The sequence below is a fragment of the Trachypithecus francoisi genome, unplaced genomic scaffold, assembly GCF_009764315.1.
Source record: "Trachypithecus francoisi isolate TF-2019V2 unplaced genomic scaffold, Tfra_2.0 Lachesis_group6, whole genome shotgun sequence".
In the NCBI taxonomy this organism is placed as follows: domain Eukaryota; kingdom Metazoa; phylum Chordata; class Mammalia; order Primates; family Cercopithecidae; genus Trachypithecus; species Trachypithecus francoisi.
Genome location: NW_022681471.1, coordinates 116,459,144 through 116,480,587, shown reverse-complemented (window position 1 = coordinate 116,480,587; position 21,444 = coordinate 116,459,144). Strand labels below are relative to the sequence as shown.

General features: G+C 40.3%; 1 protein-coding gene across 4 annotated transcripts in view; it reads left to right on the top strand.

Moving 5' to 3' along the window:
* PPEF1 (protein phosphatase with EF-hand domain 1) overlaps positions 1-21,444 on the top strand; it is a 142,871-nt gene that overhangs the window by 46,964 nt on the left and 74,463 nt on the right. For all 4 annotated transcript variants that reach the window (XM_033201556.1, XM_033201555.1, XM_033201558.1 and 1 more), the window contains one exon: positions 13,309-13,469. In XM_033201556.1, coding sequence (XP_033057447.1) covers positions 13,309-13,469 — 161 coding nt within the window. The remainder of the gene's footprint in view (positions 1-13,308; positions 13,470-21,444) is intronic.

The following is a 21,444-nucleotide window of genomic DNA, read 5'->3' as shown; positions in this document are numbered from 1 at the left end:
TTCTGTTGATTAGAATAGTTTCATAAGGAATGGTACCAGCTCCTCTTTGTACCTCTGGTAGAATTCAGCTGTGAATCCATCTGATCCTGGACTTTTTTTGGTTGGTAGGCTATTAATTATTGCCTCAATTTCAGAGCCTGCTATTGGTCTATTCAGGGATTCAACTTCTTCCTGGTTTAGTCTTGGGAGGGTGATGTGTCCAAGAATTTATCCATTTCTTCTAGATTTTCTAGTTTATTTGCATAGAGGTGTTTATAGTAGTCTCTGATGATAGTTTGTATTTCTGTGGGATCAGTGATGATATCCCTTTTATCATTTTTATTGCGTCTATTTGATTCTTCTCTCTTTTCTTCTTTATTAGTCTTGTTAGTGGTCTGTCAATTTTGTTGATCTTTTCTTTTCTTTTTTTTTTTTTTTTTTGAGACGGAGTCCTGCTTTGTCGCCCGGGCTGGAGTGCAGTGGCCTGATCTCAGCTCACTGCAAGCTCCGCCTCCCGGGTTTACGCCATTCTCCTGCCTCAGCCTTCGGAGTAGCTGGGACTACAGGCGCCCGCCACCTCACCGGCTAGTTTTTTGTATTTTTAGTAGAGACGGGGTTTCACCGTGTTAGCCAGGATGGTCTCGATCTCCTGACCTCGTGATCCGCCCGTCTCAGCCTCCCAAAGTGCTGGAATTACAGGCTTGAGCCACCGCGCCCGGCTTGTTGATCTTTTCAAAACACCAGCTCCTGGATTCATTGATTTTTTGAAGGGTTTTTTGTGTCTCTGTTTCCTTCAGTTCTGCCCTGATCTTAGTTATTTCTTGCCTTCTGCCAGCTTTTGAATGTGTTTGCTCTTGCTTCTCTAGTTCTTTTAATTGTGATGTTAGAGTGTCAATTTTAGATCTTTCCTGCTTTCTCTTGTGGGCATTTAGTCCTATAAATTTCCCTCTACACACTGCTTTAAATGTGTCCCAGAGATTCTGGTATGTTCTGTCTTCGTTGTCACTGGTTTCAAAGAACATCTTTATTTCTGCCTTCATTTCGTTATGTACCCAGTAGTCATTCAGGAGCAGGTTGTTCAGTTTCCATGTAGTTGAGAAGTTTTGAGTGAGTTTCTTAATCCTGAGTTCTAGTTTGATTGCACTGCGGTCTGAGAGACAGATTGTTATAATTTCTGTTCTTTTACATTTGCTGAGGAGTGCTTTACTTCCAACTATACGGTCAATTTTAGAATAAGTGTGATGTGGTGCTGAGAAGAATGTATATGCTATTGATTGGGGTGGAGAGTTCTGTAGATGTCTATTAGGTCAGCTTGGTGCAGAGCTGAGTTCAATTCCTGCATATCCTTGTTAACTTTCTGTCTCGTTGATATGTCTAATGTTGTAAATGTGGGGTGTTAAAGTCTCCCATTATTATTTTGTGGGAGCCTAAGTCTCTTTGCAGGTCTCTAAGGACTTGCTTTATTAATCTGGGTGCTCCTGTATTGGGTGCATATATATTTAGGATAGTTAGCTCTTCTTGTTGAATTGATCCCTTTGCCATTAGGTAATGTCCTTCTTTGTCACTTTTGATCTTTGTTGGTTTAAAGTCTGTTTTATCAGAGAATAGGATTGCAACCCCTGCTTTTTTTGTTTGTTTTTTTTTTCCATTTGCTTGGTAGATCTTCCTCCATCCCTTTATTTTGAGCCTATGTGTGTCTCTGCATGTGAGATGGGTCTCCTGAATACAGCAAACTGATGGGTATTGACTCTTTATCCAGTTTGCCAGTCTGTGTCTTTTAATTGGAGCATTTAGCCCATTTACATTTAAGGTTAATATTGTTATATGTGAATTTGATCCTGTCATTATGATATTAGCTAGTTATTTTGCTCGTTAGTTGATGCATTGATCCTGGCACTGATGGTCTTTACAAGTTGGCATGTTTTTGCGGTGGCTGGTACCGATTGTTCCTTTCCATATTTAGTGCTTCCTTCAGGAGCTCTTGTAAGGCAGGCCTGGTGGTGACAAAATCTCTCAGCATTTGCTTGTCTGTAAAGGATTTTATTTCTCCTTCACTTATAAAGCTTAGTTTGGCTGGATATGAAATTCTGGGTTGAAAACTCTTTTCTTTAAGGATGTTGAATATTGGCCCCCACTCTCTTCTGGCTTGTAGAGTTTCTGCCAAGAGATCTGCTGTTAGTCTGATGGGCTTCCCTTTGTGGGTAACCTGACCTTTCTCTCTGGCCGCCCTTAACATTTTTTCCTTCATTTCAACTTGGGTGAATCTGACAATTATGTGTCTTGGAGTTGCTCTTCTCGAGGAGTATCTTTGTGGTGTTCTCTGTATTTCCTGCATTTGAATGTTGGCCTTCCTTACTAGTTTGGGGAAGTTCTCCTGGATGATATCCTGAAGAGTGTTTTCCAACTTGGTTCCATTATCCCCGTCACTTTCAGGTACACCAATCAGATGTAGATTTGGTCTCTTCACATAGTCCCAAAGTTCTTGGAGGCTGTGTTCATTTCTTTTTACTCTTTTTTCTCTAAACTCTTCTCACTTCATTTCATTCATTTGATCTTCAGTCGTTGATACCCTTTCTTCCACTTGATCAAATTGGCTACAGAAACTTGTGCATGCATCACATAATTCTCGTGCCATGGTTTTCAGCTCCATCAGGTCATTTAAGGTATTCTCTACGCTTGTTTATTCTAGTTAGCCATTTGTCTAATCTTTCTTCACGGTTTTTAGCTTCTTTGCGATGGGTTCAAACATCCTCCTTTAGCTCGGAGAAGATTGTTATTATCGATCATCTGAGGCCTACTTCTGTCAACTTGTCAAAGTCATTCTCCATCCAGCTTTGTTCTGTTGCTGTTGAGGAGCTGCATTCCTTTGGAGGAGAAGGGGCGCTCTGACTTTTAGAATTTTCAGCCTTTCTGCTCTGGTTTCTCCCCATCTTTGTGGTTTTATCTACCTTTGGTCTTTGATAATGGTGATGTACAGATGGGGTTTTGGTGTGGATATCCTTTGTGTTTGTTAGTTTTCCTTTTAACAGTCATGACCCTCAGCTGCAGGTCTTTTGGAGTTTGGTAGAGGTCCACTCCAGACCCTGTTTGCCTGGGTATGACCAGCAGAGGCTGCAGAACAGCAAATATCGCAGAACAGCAAATGTTGCTGCCAGTCCTTCCTCTGGAAGCTTTGTCTCAGAGGGGCACCCGGCTGTATGAGGTGTCAGTCAGCCCCTACTGGGAGGTGTCTCCCAGTTAGGCTACTAGGGAGTCAGAGACCCACTTGAGGAGACCATCTCTGTGTTCTCAGATCTCAAGCTCTGTGCTGGGAGAACCACTACTCTCTTCAGAGCTGTCAGACAGGGATGTTTAAGTCTGCAGAAGTTTCTGCTGCCTTTTGTTCAGCTATGCCCTGCCCTGAGAGGTGGAGTCTACAGAGGCAGGCAGGCCTCCTTGAGCTGTGGTGGGCTCCACCCAGTTCTAGCTTCCTAGCCACTTTGTTTACCTACTCAAGCCTCAGCAATGGCAGACGCCCCTCCCCCAGCCTCGCTGCTGCCTTGCAGTTAGATCTCAGACTGCTGTGCTAGCAGTGAACGAGGCTCTGTGGGCGTGGGACTCTCTGAGCCAGGCACGGGATATAATCTCCTGGTGTGCCATTTGCTAAAAACATTGGAAAAGCACAGTATTAGGGTGGGAGTGTCCCGATTGTCCAGGTACTGTCTGTCACGGCTTCTCTTGGCTAGGAAAGGGAATTCCCCGACCCCTTGTGCTTCCCGGGTGAGGTGATGCCCTGCCCTGCTTCAGCTCACACTCCATAGGCTGCACCCACTGTCCAACAAGTCCCAGTAAGATGAACCCTGTACCTCAGTTGGAAATGCAGAAATCACCTGTCTTCTGGGTCGCTCACGCTGGGAGCTGTAGACTGGAGCTGTTCCTATTCGGCCATCTTGGAACCAAGATCACGGGAACTTTATTTTTCATCCACAAAACTTTTGTGCTGAGAGATCAAAATATTTTGAGTATTTCATGCAGCAGATCTGGGGGAAAATGGCAGATTAAACACAGTTGGCCCCACTGTATCTGTTTTCTGTCCTCTCTCTGTCTTTTTTGTGTGTGTGTGAGACAGTCTCACTCTATTGCCCAGGCTGCAGTGCAGTGGCACGGTCTCAGCTCACTGCAACCTCCACCTCCTGGATTGAAGTGATTCTCCTGCCTCAGCCTCCTGAGTAGCTGGGATTACAGGTGCTTGCCATCACGCCTGGCTAATTTTTTGTAGTTTTAGTAGAGACGGGGTTTTGCCATGTTGGCCAGGTTGGTCTAGAACCCCTGACCTTGTGATCCGCCTGCCTCAGCCTCCCAAAGTGCTGGGGTTACAGGCGTGAGCCACTGCAACCGGCCTCTCTTCTCTTTGATCTGTCTGCCTGTCTATCTGTCATCTAGTCATTCTGAAGCAGAGGCAGTCAATGGAGGCGTAGTTCAAAAAAGTTTTTAAAATTATGATTTTTTACAACCATGTATTTCTCCTGCAAATTAAGATCTGCCTGTTATTATCTCTAAGACAGATGCCAGACTTAAACGCTCATTTTGCTTTAATTTGGGCCAACCTTTTTTTTTTTTTTTCTCTCATTAAAGCATGTATGGCATCTAGGAGCATCTTTTAAATAATCTTGTAAATACACTTCAAAGTGAAGTGGTAAAAGAATGGTGTTTTAATAGGCATGATTTGAGCTAAGTGCATATGTATGAAACTAATTAAAGCATTTAATGATCTGTGGAAGCCTTCTGAATGGTGAAATAGCCAAACCTAAGGAGTGGGGAGTGGGTGGAAGTGGGTACTTTGCCATTTTTTCTTTTAGATAACTGCGATTCAAAGACAGTTGTTTATGGTTCATATTCTTTGGCAAAAATGTTTTTGAGAGGAAATATGATGATGATAAAATGAAACAGTACTTTCTGCTAATGACCTAATACTTCAACCCAGGCTCACTTCATCAGAATCACTTAAGGAGTTTCAGAGCCACAGATGGCTGGGTTCCAGCCTGGAGATGTTTACTCAGACTGTGTTGTTGTTGTTATTGTTGTTGTTGTTGTTGTTTTAATTTGCATTTTAAAAATTCTGTAGGTGATTTTAAAATATAAGAAAAATACTTTTATTAAAGAAGGGGCAGTGGTTTAGTCCTACATAAGCATTTTTTGGAAGTATAACATACACTACAGGAACGTATACAAATTATATGACTCAGTACATTTTCTCGAAGTAAACACACCCATGTAACCGGCACCTGGAACAAGAAATAAAACATGATTAGGGCCATATAAGTTTCCCGTCCTGCCTTCTTGTAGTGCTACCCACCCCCACACCATCGCATAACTACTTTCTTGACTTCTACACCCTAGTCTTTGAAGTTCTTTATATAGATGGAAGCATGTGGTATATACTCATTTGAGTCTGGCTTCTTCTTTTTATTTTTAAGTGTTTTGTTGTTGTTGTTGAGACGGAGTTTTGCTCTGTCGCCCAGGCTGGAGTGCAGTGGTGCAATCTCGGCTCACCGCAACCTCTGCCTCCCTGTCCCTGGTTCAAGGGATTCTCATGCCTCAGCCTCCTGAGTAGCTGGGATTACAGGCATTCGCCACTACACCTGGCTAATTTTTGTATTCTTAGTAGAGATAGGGTTTCACCATGTTGGCCAGGCTGGTCTCGAACTCCTGGCCTCAGGTGATTTGCCCACTTCAGCCTCCCAAAGTGCTGGGATTACAGACGTGAGCCACTGCTCCTGGCCCTGAATCTGGCTTCTTTTGCTCATCATTACATTTGTGAGAATCATCCTTGTAATTTGGTCATTTTTATTGCTGAATAATATTCCATTTTACTAATATACCATAATTGATCCATTTGATTGTGTATGGGCATTTGAGTTGTTTTCAGATTGGTGATTTAAATGGTGCTGCTATGTACATTCTTGTACATGTCCCTTTTGGTAAAATATGTATGCATTTATTTTGCTATATATTCATTTTTGGTTATCTATTGCTACCTAATAAACTGCCCCCATTTAGTGACTTAAAAACAACAGCCATTTTATTGCATGTGATTCTGTGGGTCAGGCATTTGAACAGGGCTTGCTGGGAACAACTTACCTCTGTTCCATGTGTTATCGGTTGAGCTCACTCATTTAGCTGGACTGGGCAGGAAAGATCAAATGGTGTTAATCACATGTCTGGGACTTTGGCATTAGCTATTAACTGGTTACCTCTTGGCCAGGTGCAGTAACTCATGCCTGGAATCTCAGCACTTTGGGAGGCCGAGGCAGATGGAGCACTTGAGGTCGGGAGTTCAAGACCAGCCTGACCAACCCCATCTGTAGTAAAAATACAAAAATTAGCTGGATGTGTTGGTGCACACCTGTAATCCCATCTACTCAGGAGACCTGGGACACAAGAACCACTTGAACCCGGGAGGTGGAGCTTGCAGTGAGCCAAAATCGTGCTACTACACTCCAGCCTGGGTGACAGAGTGAGACTCCATCTCAAAAACAAACAAACAAACAAAAACAACTTGGTTACCTCTCTTCTTCTCACACAGCCTCTCTGTCCAGTTGGCTATTCTGGACTTCTTTACATGATGGCTGGGTCCAAGAGGGCAAAGGCAGAAGCTGCAGGGCCTCTTAAGGCCTATGTGCTAGAACTCTGGGAAATCAGTTCTGCCATACTCTATTGGTTAAAACAAGTCAAAAGGCCAGCCATGAATTCAGAGCGGTTAAAGAGATATCCATCTCGTGCTCGGAGGAGTGGCAGTATTACAGAATAAAGGGATGTGGACACAGGGAGGCATGATTCCTTGGGGAGCCATTATCATAAAAATGTACCACAAGTCAGGGATAGAAGTTTGGGGTTATAGGGCTTATATCTGTTCAGCTTTATTAGATACTGGCAGACATTTTTACAGGATGGTTGTAACAAGCCATACTCTCACCAGTTCAGTTGTTCCATCCTCACCAACACTTGCAATAGTCCATTCTTTTCATTTTAGTTATTCTGGTGAGTATGTAGTGGTATCGTATTTCAGGTTTAATTTGCATTTCCCTGCAAGCAGTCACTCACTTTTTTACTTTTCTTTTTTCTTTTTTTGAGACAGAGTTTCACTCTGTCCCCCAGGCTGGAGTGCAGTAGCATAATCTCGGCTCATTGCGACCTCTGCCTCCCGGGTTCAAGCCATTCTCCTGCCTCAGCTTCCTGAGTAGCTGGGACTACAGGCATGTGCCACCACGCCTGGCTAATTTTTGCATTTTTGGTAGAGATGGGATTTTGCCATGTTGGCCAGGCTGGTCTCAAACTCCTGACCTCAGGTGATCTGCCTGCCTTGGCCTCCCAAAGTGCTGGGATTATAGGCATGAGCCACCATGCCTGACCAAATTGCTCACCCTTTTGTATATTTATTGGTCATGTGGACATCTCATGTGGTGAAGTTCCTGTTCAGGTTTTTTGTCCATTTTTCTATTGGGTTATCTGTCTTTTTCTTACGAATTGGAAGAGTTTTCTAACTCTTCCTTTTTTTTTTTTTTTTTTTTTTTTTAAGATAGAATCTTGCTGTCACCCAGGCTGGAGTACAGTGGCATGACCTTGGCTCACTGCAACCTCCCCACTACCCAGGTTCAAGTGATTCTCATGCCTCAGCCTCCCGAGTAGCTGGGATTACAGGCATGTGCCACCACACCTGGCTAATTTTGTATTTTTAGTAGAGACGGGATTTATTCCATGTTGGTCAGGCTGGTCTTGAACTCCCGACCTCAGGTGATCCACCCACCTCAGCCTTCCAAAGTGCTGGGATTACAGGCGTGAGCCACCATGACCAGCCTAAATAGGGTATTTTTAGGAACCAGAAGATTATTTAACATTTCCAGATATTGGGGCCACCAGATTAACGGTCTTAACTCTGGGGCATGGAGTGTCTCGAGACACATTGGGTGCTCTGAAGATAAGAGGTGACCCTGGAAGCAGTCATACTTGTCCTTGTAATCCTACCACCTCATGACGATCAATTATAACAGTTGATCTCCCTGTGCTACCACTTTAAGAGCTCAAAACCAGTGCATAGGACTCCGTGAGGAGTACAGACTCCACAGAAACATTCCCAGTCCACTTTTCACACGTCAGCCTCCTCCCACAGGCAGAAAGCTGAAGCTGCCATACATAGCCATAGGTTTAAACAGAGACTGGCGGAAGCGGGGAGTGGGTTGGAGTGTGTGGAAGTGTTGTTTTCACTTTTCTTTCTGCTTCTCAGATCAACCAAAATGTCCTATCGGACTAGGTATTTTATATTTTTTGTTGCTATGGTGAATAGAACATTTTCCCCATTATGTCTTCCATTGGTTGTTGGTAGTGTTTAGTAAAGCTTTTGAATTATGTCAATTTATCTTATATTGTGCTACTATTAAGTAATAATAATATATTATTTTTATTGCTGATATTTATTACATGTTTACCATGTACCATGTATTTAAGTGCTTTAAATACATCATTTCATTTAGTCTTCATGACAAACCAGTTAGATTAGTATTATTATCATCCCCTTTTTGTAGATATGGAATCTGAGGCTTAGAAGGTAATCTCCCACGGTTATTCATCTTATTGGTGGAGAAGCTGTGATTCAAACCAGTGTGATTAATATCTGTATTTTATATATATATATATATAATATAAAATATATATTTATTATAGTATACATATATATATATTTTTTTGAGACAGAGTCTCACTCTGTCCCTCAGACTAGAGCACAGTAACGTGATCATGGCTCACTGCAGCCTTGGCCTCCTGGGCTCAGATGATCCTCCACCTCAGCCTCCTGAGTAGCTGGGACTAGAGGCATGCACCACCATGCCCAGCTAATTTCTTTTGCATTTTGTATAGGGGTTTTGCCATGTTGCCCAGGCTGATCTCGAACTCCTGGACTCAAGCGATTCTCCTGCCTTGGCCTCCCAAAGTGCTGGGATTACGAGTGTGAGCCACCATGCCCAGCCTCTGTATTACATTTAATTCTCCCATCAATTCTGAGATTTTTTCAATTGATTTTCTTGGGTGTAGGTATTTAATCACGTTGGCCACAAGTAACTTTATTTTTATGTCTTTCTATACAATAATTACTGCTCTTATTTCAGCTTCATGTCTTATTGCATTGGTCAAAGATAGTGGAACAGTGTTAGAATGAAACAGTGAAAGTGGGCATCCTTGTTTTGTTAATGATTTAATGGAAAAACCATTATTGATGATTTAAATTTATAAAGCAATGTTAAGGAGTATTGTTCCATTCCTAGTTTCTAAGTTTTAAAAAAATCAGGAACAGATGTTGAATTTTATTAAATGTCATTTTGGCATCTATTGAATTTATTATATGGACACCAATGGTTCTGATCCAGATTCATAACTGAGAAACAAAAATAACTATAAATGTAGTTCAATTGTTGCTTTTCTTTTTCCAGCAATATCTGGAGCTTGTTTTCAAAGTGACATGTGGGCGGTAGAGGCAGAAATTGTCGTATAAAAATTTATGGGCTTTAAATTTTTCCCTGTCCAGATTTTGAGTCTGTACTGGGTAAAAGAAAAGATTGTGTGTAGGGGGTATTTTGATGTATTTTCTTTAGAACAACTTGTAAAGGTATCATTTGCCTATAATTCTTAATTAGGTTAGATTCATGTTGACAAAATTGTAAATCAAATAGGTAAGGATTAATTCTATGTTGTACAAATCTCTATATATTATTCATTAAATTATTGTTATTAGTTATAATAGTTCTAGCCCACAAGAACAGCATATACATAAGAAATGTTAAAGCCTTTGATTGTTTTCATACATGACACATTAGCTACTGGAAGAGAATTTATGTTATTCTGTTTTGTGTTGCTAAAAACCAGCAGAAGGATTATGATTTGACATTGACTAATACTTCATATTGAGTAGTTTTAACTAAGAATCGGTTTAGGGAACTGGTGCTTTTTCATATATTTGTCACTAAACTTTTAGGCAATGAGGGTCATCAGATCTATGGAAGGGATGGTAGACCAAGCTTCTCTTTTTTTAAAGAAAGAAAACAATATTTTGATTTTGTTCTTAAGTAACAAGACTGAGTCTTCATAACTGGAAGGGATGGAATTGATTGTTGTGTCAGTTAGCTAATAGGAGAGGGAGAGATGACAGAGCATGGGTGGAGGCAATGATTGGGAAAATAAAATGATTTTTGCTTTATTGCTCACAGAGTTGGGATTACTAAATAAATTGGTTATAAGTATATAAATAACACTCTAGGTATCATGTAGCATAGTTACATTTTAATATGTAGTGAAAGCGTAATGGTTAAGAGTTTGAGCTTGAAGCCAGCTTCTCTGGGATTAAGTTCCATCTCTCCTACTTACATGCTGTACCCCATTTTCCTCGAATATAAAATGGGGATACCAACAATATTAATCTCATAGGATAGCTTCGGTCATCACATGAATACACATATGTAAGGTGCTTAGAACAGTGCCTGGCACATCAGTAACTGCGAGCTCCCATCCTTGTCATTATCAGCACGATGCCTTGGAAAAGGTGTGGCCTGGGGTTCAACCTGGGCAGGGGTTGCTGAGTTTTGAAGGATGAGAAACTGTCCAAAGAAGAGAAAGCAAGGGTAGTCCAGGGAGAGGGAAGAGTGGGAACAATAAAGACAGAGTGCTGGGCTGGGAGAGGAAAGCATTGCCAGTGTGGGGCAGATGCGAGGTCCAAGGGTGACATCTTAGATCGGAGGAGTCTCCAACTATGTTTAATTGTGTTACGGAGTCTGAAGAGAGGATCATGCTGGAGATACAGGCAAGGGAGGAAGTGACTATGAAGTTGCCAGACCTCTGAGGATTTGGAAGGGAGAAAGGGGGCTGGGAACAGCTCCATGGGTGGTCCCATATGCCTGTCTGCATCCGTAGCTGCATCCTCAATTTCATTTCCTCTTTCCCTCCAGCATCTGACTTTCTAAATCAGGCATGCTTCAAGCTATGCTGCCTTTCTTTCTTTCTTTTTGAGACAGGGGTCTTGCTGTGTTGCCTAGGCTGGAGTGCAGTGGCACAATCACGCCTCACTGCAGCCTTGACCTCCTGGGCTCATCCTCCTGCCTCAGCCTCCTGAGTAGCTGGAATTGTAGGTGCACGCCACTATGCCCAGCTAGTTTTCTGTATTTTTTGTGGAGACGAGGTTTCACCATGTTGCCCAGGCTGTTTCACTGCCTTTCTCGTGAACACTGCAATCATACCATAAATTCCTCCCCCATCTAAAAAACAAAATCCCCTAGTTTTGGCCATGCATTCCATATTCACTTTATTTTTTAGAGTCTATAACAGAAAATAACCTTTATAATTCTGTTAGATGATGTAGTGAAACTACTGCGGGTTTTTGTTTTTGCTGTTATTTGTTTTTTCTAAGAGTTGCTTGGTATTTCCGTGTGTACAGTCAGGAAAAGGAAAGTTTTCATTTGGAGCAAGATTTATGTCCAGGAATGACTACCAAATTGAAAAGGGAGGCATGAGCATTGAAGACAGTGAAGTATGTAGGCTTTACTGCCTATGTAATGAACCTGAGATAAAGTTATCAAGATGCTCTGCCTTTCTAGTCTTTAAATATAACTTGAAATAATTAAGTTATTCTTAAATCTCAAGCCAAACCCAAATGAGAAAAATAACCACTCCTGGACCACATTAAGGACAGACATTATTACTCCTAAATTCAACTTCTTATAAAACATCATCAACCACCACCAGAAAACACTGTGATACACAATAATTTAGAAAATATTTTTTTAAATTACCAAACAATATGACTTTAGAAAACATTTTTCATGTTTAATTCTTAACTGTAATCTCTCAGCATAACTGGATCATGAAAAAAATGTATTCTGTCTATATCTGCTAACATTATACCTTCCAAACTTGACCACTCTGAATATTTTAAAAGATAGAAACTGTTTGCAGAGAACTTCTGAAGAATGGCCTTTGTAACAATTCAGTGTTAATCAGTTAATGAATGTCATTGTCCTCTGGGTCATTATCTGCAAGAATATTGTGTATTAAACAACCACCATACCTCAGTGGCATGTAATCAACATTTCTTTTTGCTAACAAGTCTACAGATTAGCTGAACACTTCTGCTGATCTTGGCAGTCTTGATTTGGCAATTTTTTGGGGTCTTGACTGGAGTTCACTCATGTGTCCAGAGCGAACACTGGTGGCTGCTGGCTGGGGGCCGATCTAGGACAACCTTGGCTAGGATGACTCAGCTCAGCTCTACATGGTCTTGGATCTTTCTGAAGCCTAGCCTAGGCTTTGTGGTAGTAGCATCGTTCCTAAAGAGAGCATGAAAGCATACAAGGCCTCCAGAGAGACCTGGGCTTGGAACTGGTACATAGCACTTCCATCACATTCTTTAGGCCAATACAAGTCATGAGCCCAGCCCGGTTTGAAGGGATGAGGAAACACACTCTTGACAGGAGTAGCTGCAAAAGTCCATTACAAAGAGCATGGATAGAAGGTGGGATAGAGAATTGGGATCACTTTTGCAATCAATCTACCATGTTTCCTTTCGTCTTTCTCTATCTGAATTGTCTTGATTTCTGTACTGGGGCTGACTGTTTCATGGGCAATCCAGCAGGCAAGGACCCTGGGTCTCAGCACCCACTAAAATGGACAATGCAGGCACTCCGTTATGTAGAACTGTCTCTCCGAGACTGAGAGGTTCTTTGGGTAGTTCTGCCTGTGGTTTGTCATTTAACTTTATCTACTTTGTTACCAAGAAAGAATGAAAATCATGTCAGAAAATTTATTTTTATGTACAGAGAAAAACAAATCCATTATAGCTAAATAGAATCCTCTGAAGTGCTTAACAGGGGAAAAATTGAATGTTGCAGTTAAATTTTCTGTAGGTTCTGAATAGCAGCAGATGTTTGAACCAGATATAATGTATTGTTCTGTTTTCAGCCCTATTTGTAAAAGTCTGAGATGTAAGAGTGGGCAAAAAACTTAGAGCTAGAGCTTCGATCATCCAGATACCTTGACTGGTCAATTTTCCCTGTGCTTCTGCCTCCCCTTCCCACTGGCCATGGACCCACTGCTATGGTAAAACATCTGCCCAGGAAGGGATGGTGGCGACCCATGTGAATGCTCTGGTCTCAGGGTCAGTCATTCCTCGCAGTTACATGTGGGCTATGTTGGTATGCAGAACATTTAGCACAGTGCCTTACGTGGGCTAGGTATTCAAGAAGATATTTATTAAATTTAAGTATTGAAATGTTGATTCCCACCCCACCCCCCGTTCTGTCCTTCCTTTTCCAGAATTAAGACATCAATTTCTTGAAAGCGAACAGGACATGCGGGACAGACTTGATTATGTGGACTTGATAGATGTCCCAGACTCCTATAATGGCCCTCGGCTACAATTTCCTCTCACTTGTACTGATATTGATTTACTTCTTGAGGCCTTCAAGGAACAACAGGTAAGTGTAAGCAGATGCTGCCTTGATTCTTGTGCATAACAGATGCCCAATAACTGTTGAAAGAATGGATGGACATACTACAGCAGAAATGCATTTCTTTAGAAAACAGTTCACATAAGTGAGAGCTACCCTCTGTTACCCATTTAATAGAAGTCTCCTCAGGTGCACAGCAAGCTCCTCTCTATAGGCTAACAGCATTTCATTTGCCATTTTCTGAGATATCATTCACATACCGTAAAATTCACCATATTACAGTGTACAACTCAGTGATTTTTTTTCTTGCATTCACAAGATTGTGCAACCATCACCAATATCTAATTCCAGAACATTTTCATCACCCCCAATAGAAAGGCCATTCCGATTATCATTTCCTCCTCCCCACCCCTGGCAACCACTATTCTATTTTCTGTCTCTACGGATTTGCCTATTCTAGATATTTCATATAAACGAAATCATCAAATATGTGGCCTTTTGTGTTTGGCTTCTTTCACTTAGTGTTTTAAAGGTTTGTTCATGTCATATCATATATCATTACTTAATTTCTTTTTATGGCTGATAATATTCCATTGTGTACCACATTTTGTTTATCCATTTATCAGTGAATGGACATTCGGATCATTTCCACCTTTTGGCTATTATGAACAATGCTGCTATGAATATTCATGCACAGATTTTCGTATAAACATGTGTTCTCAGTTCTCTTGGGTATATACCTAGGAATATTTCACTGGGTCATATGGTAGCTCTATGCTGGATCATGTAGTAACTCTATGTTTAAATTTTCCAGTAATTGCTAAACTGCTTCCCACAGTAGTGGCACCATTTTGCATTTCTACCAGCAATGTATGAAGGTTCCAATTTCTTCATGTTTTTGCCAACACTTGTTATTTTGTTTTTATTTTTATTTTTATTATAGCCATCCTAGTGTGTGTGACATGGCATTTCATTGTGGTTTTGTTTTGCATTCCCCTAATGACTAATGATGTTAAGCATCTTTTCATGTATTTATTGGCTATTTGTATACCTTCTTTGCAGAAATCTGTGCAGATTCTTTGCCCACTTAAAATCAGGCTTTTTATTATTGAGTTATAAGAGTTATTTCTGAATATAAATTCCTTATCAGATATATGATTTGCTAATATTTTCTCCCATTATGTAGGTTGTTTTTTTCATTTTCTTGATAATGTTCTTTGATGCCTAAAAGCGTTACATTTTGCTAAAGTCCAGTTTATCCATGTTTTTTCTTGGTTGCTTGTGCTTTTGGTGTCATATCTAAGAATCCATTGTCAAATCTAAGGTCATGAAGACTCGCCTCTGTGTTTTCTTCTAAGACTTTTATAGTTTTAGCCTTTACACTTATGTCTGTGAATGATTTTGAGTTAGTTTCTATATATGGTATGAAGTCAAAATTAATTTTTTGCATATGGATATGCAGTTGTCCCAGCACCATCTGTTGAAGAGACTGTTCTTTCCCCATTGAGTGGTCTTTGCACCCTTGTCAAAAATCAATAGGCCAGGCCAGGCCAGGCACAGTGGCTCATGCTTGTAATCCCAGCACTTTGGGAGGCCGAGGCAGGTGCATCATCTGAGGTCAGGAGTTCAAGAGCAGCCTGACCAACATGGTGAAACCCTGTCTCTACTAAAAATACAAAAATTAGCCAGGCGTGGTGGCTCATGCCTGTAATCCCAGCTACTCAGGAGGCTGAGGCTGAAGAATTGCTTGAACCCGGAAAGTGGAGGTTGCAGTGAGCTGAGATCACGCCACTGCACTCTGGCCTGGGCGAGAAAACAAGACTCCATCTCAAAAAAACAAACAAACAAAAATCTATAGGCCATAGATATATGGGTTTGTTATTGGACTCTCAGTTCTATTCTATTGGTCTATGTGTCTGTGCCAGTACCACACTGTCTTGATTGCTGTAGCTTTGTAATAAGTTTTGAAATAGGGAAGTGTGAGTCCTTCAACTTTGTTCTTTTGCAATGTTGAAGTTGTTCTTCATTATTGTTTTGGCTATGTGGGGCCCCTTGCAATGAATTTGAAGATCAAATTTTTCCATTTCTGCAAAAAAGCCTATTGGGCTTTTGATAGGGATTGCATTGAATTGCTATATCACTTTGGGTAATAATTGTCATCCTCACAAGATAAGTCTTTCAACCATCCTCACAATATAAGTCTTTCAACCATCCTCACAATATAAGTCTTTCAACCATCCTCACAATGTAAGTCTTTCAACCCATGGTGTCTTTCCATTTATTTATGCTTTAATTTCTTTGAGCGATGTTTTGTGGTTTTTAGTGGACAAGTCTTTCATCACCTTGGTTAAATTTATTCTTAATTTATTCTTTTGGTTGATATTATAAAAAGAATTGTTTTCTTAATTCCTTTTTTGATTGCTCATTATGTGTGCGTTGATCTTACACTCTGCAGCTTTGATAAATATACTTGTTAGCTCTAGTAGTTTGTGTGTGTCTGTGTGTGTGTGTGTGTGTGTGTGCATGTGTGGTATATTCTTTTGAATATTCTATATACCAGATCATGTTATCTGTGAATATAGTTTTATTTCCTTCTTTCTTGATTTGGATGCCTTTTGTTTCTTTTTCTTGCTCAATTGCTCTGGCTAGAACTTCCACCACAATACTGAATAGCAGTGTGAAAGTAGGCATGTTTATTTTGTTCCTCATCGTAGGGGGAAAGCTTTCAATCTTTCACCACTGAGTTTAATGTTAGTTGCAGGTTTTTTATAAAAGTCTTTTATCATGTTGAGGAAATTTCCTTCCATTCTTAGTTTTCTGAGTGGTTTTATCATGAAAAGGTGTTGGATTTTGTTAAATGCTTTTATTTGCATCAATTGAGATGATTGTGTGTTTTTTACCCTTCATTCTATTAATGTGGTGTGATATATTGAATAATTTTCTTATGTTGAACCAACCTTGTAAATATAAATCCCTCTTGGCCATGGTATATAATCCCTTTAAAATGCTGTTGTACTTGGTTTGCTGGTATTATGTTGAGAATTTTTGCATCTATTTCATAAGGGATATTGGTCTGTAATTTTCTTTTCTTGTAGTGTCTTTGCCTGGCTTTGGTATCAGGGTAATACTGATCTCGTAGAGTGAGTTAGGAATTGCTTCCTTTTATTCTGTTTTTGGAAGAGTTTGAAAAGGATTGGTGTTAATTCTAATTTAAATGTTTAGTAGAGTTCACCACTGAAGCCATTTGGTCTTGGACTTTTCTTTATTAGGAGGTTTTTGATGACTGATCCAATCTCTTGTTCTAGATCTGTTCAGATTTTTTATTTCTTCTTGAGTCTGTTTTGGTAATTTGTGAGTTTCTAAGACTTTGTTCATCTCATCTAAGTTACCTAATTTGTTGGTGTACAATTGTTCATTGTATTCTCTCATAACCCCTTTTTATTTCTTTAAGGTTGATGGTAATGTCCCCACTTTAGTTTCTGATTTTAGTTATTTTCATTTTCTCTCTTTTCTTTTCTTAGTCAGTCTAGCTTAAAGGTTTGTTAATTTTGTTGATCTTTTCAAAGAACCAACTTTTGGTTTTGTTGATTCTCTCTATTGTTTTTCTATTCTTTATTTCATTTATCTCCACTCTAATTCTTATTTTCTTTGTCAAAATATTAAGTTAGTTTATTGATGTGAAGTCCTTCTTCTTTATTGCATGCATTTACAGCTACAAATTTCTCTCTGAACACTGCTTTTGCTGTATCCCATAAGTTTTAATATGTTGTGTTTTCATTTTTATTCATCTCAAAGTATTTTCTAATTTCCCTTGTGATCTTTGTATTACCCATTGGTTTTTTAAGAGTATGTTGTGTAATTTCTACATATTTATTAATTTTCTAGTTTTGCTTTTGTTATTGATGTCTAGTTTCATTCCATTGTGGTCGAAGAAGATACTTTGCATGATTTCAGTCTTTTTAAATTTGATGAGGTTTATTTTGTGGCCTAACATCTGGTCTATCCTGGAGAATGTTCCATGTGTCCTTGATAACAATGTATAGTCTACTTTTGTTGGGAAGAATGTGTAGTAGATATCTATTAGGTCTAGTTGTGTGTGGTCTCTGAAATCTCTGTTCCTTTTTAGCTTGTGTTAAGTTAATGTTTTAACAGAGATTTCTCTGAACACCAGGAGCAATTTTTTTTTTTGAGATGGAGTCTGGCTCTGCCGCCCAGGCTGGAGTGCAGTGGCCAGCTCTCAGCTCACTGCAAGCTCCGCCTCCCGGGTTCACGCCATTCTCCTGTCTCAGCCTCCCGAGTAGCTGGGACTACAGGCGCCCGCCTCGTCGCCCGGCTAGTTTTTTGTATTTTTTAGTACAAAAAACTAGCGCCCGGCCTCCTTTCTTTTTTTTAAAAAATTGCTCCTGGGCCGGGCGCGGTGGCTCAAGCCTGTAATCCCAGCACTTTGGGAGGCCGAGACGGGCGGATCACGAGGTCAGGAGATCGAGACCATCCTGGCTAACACGGTGAAACCCCGTCTCTACTAAAAAAAACTACAAAAAACTAGCCGGGCGAGGTGGCGGCGCCTGTAGTCCCAGCTACCCGGGAGGCTGAGGCAGGAGAATGGCGTGAACTCGGGAGGCGGAGCTTGCAGTGAGCTGAGATCCGGCCACAGCACTCCAGCCTGGGTGACAGAGCGAGACTCCGTCTCAAAAAAATAAAAAAAAAATAAAAAATAAAAATAAAAATAAAAAAATAAAAAAAAGAAAGGAAAAAATGTATACATATTTGCAGATTGGCTCTGTGTTGGAGCACTCCTTCAACTCCTTGGGCCATTTACAAATCTTAGTCTTTACTTTCCGCTTGTACTGAACCATTGTTCAGTTTCCTTTTTCTTGATTCACTGTTTGGTTGCTATAAACTTTGAGTATTTTCCAGAGTTCTGACAAAGTTGATACTGACAGGATTTGTTTGTTTGTTTGTTTATTTGTTTTTGCTTGATTTGTCAATGTTTTTGTGGAGGAATGGGACCTTAGAGTTGCCTACATGACCATTTTCTCTGACATCACCCCAATACCCTCATTCTCAGGTTAGGACCCTACAGGGCATACCTAGGAGTAAGAGTGAACTGGAAGACTGGCTTTTCAGACATCAAAGAACAGCTTGGAATGAACCATGTAATTCCTGAGATTGAATCGAGATCATCTTAGACAGCTAATGCTCCTAACCACCTGCCAACAGCAAATTTAACTCTTCTCTGGAAGACAATCGGCCTGAGATTGTTTGTTCAGTTTTTCTTTCTTTCTTTCTTTTTTAAAGACAAGGTCACACTCTGTCACCCATGCTGGAGTGTGGTGGTGCTATCATAGCTCACTGAAGCCTCGACTTCCTGGGCTCAAGCAATCTTCCCGCCTCAGCCTCTCAAGTTGCTGGGACTATAGGCACATGCCATCATGCCCAGTTACTTTTTTATTAGCTTTCGGTAGAGACAAGGTTTCACTGTGTTGCCCAGGCTGGTCTCGAACTCCTGGCCTCAAGTGATCCTCCCACCTCGGCTTCCCAAAGTGCTGGGATTATAGACATGAGCCACTGCACCTGGCCTCAGTTTTTCATATGCAATTTCCAGAACTCAATACAAATATAACCAAGCATAGGAGGTTATAAGACACATGAAAGAAAACTGAGGCAAACAACAAACAATGGAAACAGACCTGTAGGGTATTTGGTTAGTGGCATTATCAGACTCCGAGTTAAAATAAATATGTTTAATATGAGTTCAAGGAGGTAAAAGATACATCAATCCACAGAGCCATAATAGAGAAGACTGATAATTCTGACTTTATAAAAATGAAAAGACTGTTATTAAGGGAAGAATAAAAGGTTCAACACAGTGTACAGAGTTAAAAAAAAGTAAGGATCATGTATATTTTGATTTTTTAAAATTGAGAAAAAATTCATCTAACATAAAAGTGATCATTTAAATCATTTTAAAGTGTATGAGGCCAGGTGCAGTGGCTCACGCCTGTAATCTCAGCACTTTGGGAGGCTGAGGCGGGCGAATCACTTGAGGTCAGGAGTTCGAGACCAGCCTGGCCAACATGGTGAAACTCCGTCTCTACTAAAAATACAAAAATCAGCTGAGTGTGATGGCACGTGCCTGTAATCCCAGCTACTCAGGAGGCGCAGGCACGAGAATCACTTGAACCCAGGAGGCAGAGGTTACAGTGAGCCGAGATTGTACCACTGCACTCTAGCCTGGGCGACAGAGTGAGACTCTGTCCCCCCCGCCAAAAAAAAAAAAAAAGTGTATGATTCAACAGTTTTTAGTATATTAAAAATGTGCAACCATCACCACTATGTAACTCCAGAACATTTTCATCACCCCCAACAAAACCTCATTAGCAATCAATCCCATTTTCTCCCTCCCCCAGCCCCTGGCAATACTAATTTACCTTCTGTCTCTATGGATTTGTCTAATATGAACACTTCCTATAAGTGGAATCATACGATATATGTGGCCTTTTGTGCCTGGCATCTGTTGCTTGACATGTTTTCAGGGTTCATCCATGGTAGCATGGATCAGTACTTCCTTCCTATTTTTAGCTGAATAATGTTACTTTGTATGGATATAGCACATTGTATTTAAGGGATTATATGTTTATACATACATTTTAATATTCATCTGTGGTTATATTGATTTTTGTATGCTTGCAAACACATAGAATATTTCTGGGAAAGATACGATACTTTTAACAGTGGCTGTTTCTAGGGGTAGAGATTAGGGGAATAAGATCTAGGGGAGACGGAAAATGACTTCATTATTTTACCCATTTCTACTATTTAGAATTTTATTTCAACTAAAAAAATGACTTGTTTCTCCATTTTAAAACTACTTTTTTTTTTTTTTGAGATACAGTCTTACTCTGTTGCCCAGGCTGGAGTGCAATGGCGCAATCTCGGCTCACTGCAACCTCCACCTCTCGGGTTCAAGCAATTCTCCTGCCTCAGCCTCCTGAGTAGCTGGGACTACAGGCACGTGCCAGCACACCTGGCTAATTTTTGTATTTTTAATAGAGACGGGGTTTCACCATGTTGGCCAGGCTGGTCTTGAACTTCTGACCTCAAGTGATCTGCCCGCCTCGGCCTTCCAGAGTGCTACTCTGGAATTACAAGTGTGAGCCACTGTGCCTGGCCCTAAAACTGCTTTTTTAAAAATAAATATTCTTTAAAGGTAGTATTTTCCTCTAACTTAAAATAATGTGACTATTTTATTTAAGTGGTTATTTAACCTGAGTATATTTATAAATGGAGAGACTGCCATCTGAGTTAATCATCTTGAGTATTTAATATTGCCGTTGTAAATATAATTCTAATGCTATGGAAAGATAGCCTTATAGGCAAGGACTAGTATGACCAAAATGATTTTAGTCAATCCAAAGACCCAGAGAAATTATTTTCATAATAATTTTCTGTTGTTGCAATATATTCTCAGTTAATATTTGTTAATTTAGCTTTTTTAAAAAACAAAACTGCCCCTTTAGACAACAGTTACTCTGATTAGTACTACCAATGGACCAGAAAAACTACAATGACAAGCTGAGGTAACACTGAAGCCAGTGTTGGGAATCAACAGATTACATGTGGCTGGGGGTGGTGGCTCACACCTGTAATCCCAACACTTTGGGAGGCTGAGGCAGGAGGATCATTTGAGGCCAGAAGTTCGAGACCAGCCTGGGCAACATAGTGAGACCCTATCTCTTCCCCCTCCACAAAAAAAGAAAAAAGCTTGAAAATCCAGTGTGAATTTTTCACTTACAGCACATTTCAATTCAGATTAGCTCCATTTCACATGCTCAGTAGTTCCATGTGGCTAGTGGCTGCCATATTGGACAGCATAAGTCCAATATGGCAATAGGTCTAAATAGTTTTGACCTATTAAAATACATTAAATTTATGTGGTGGTCATATCAATGCTGTATTATATTTTGGAGCGTGTATTTATAATTTTTTTTTCATTCTCCTT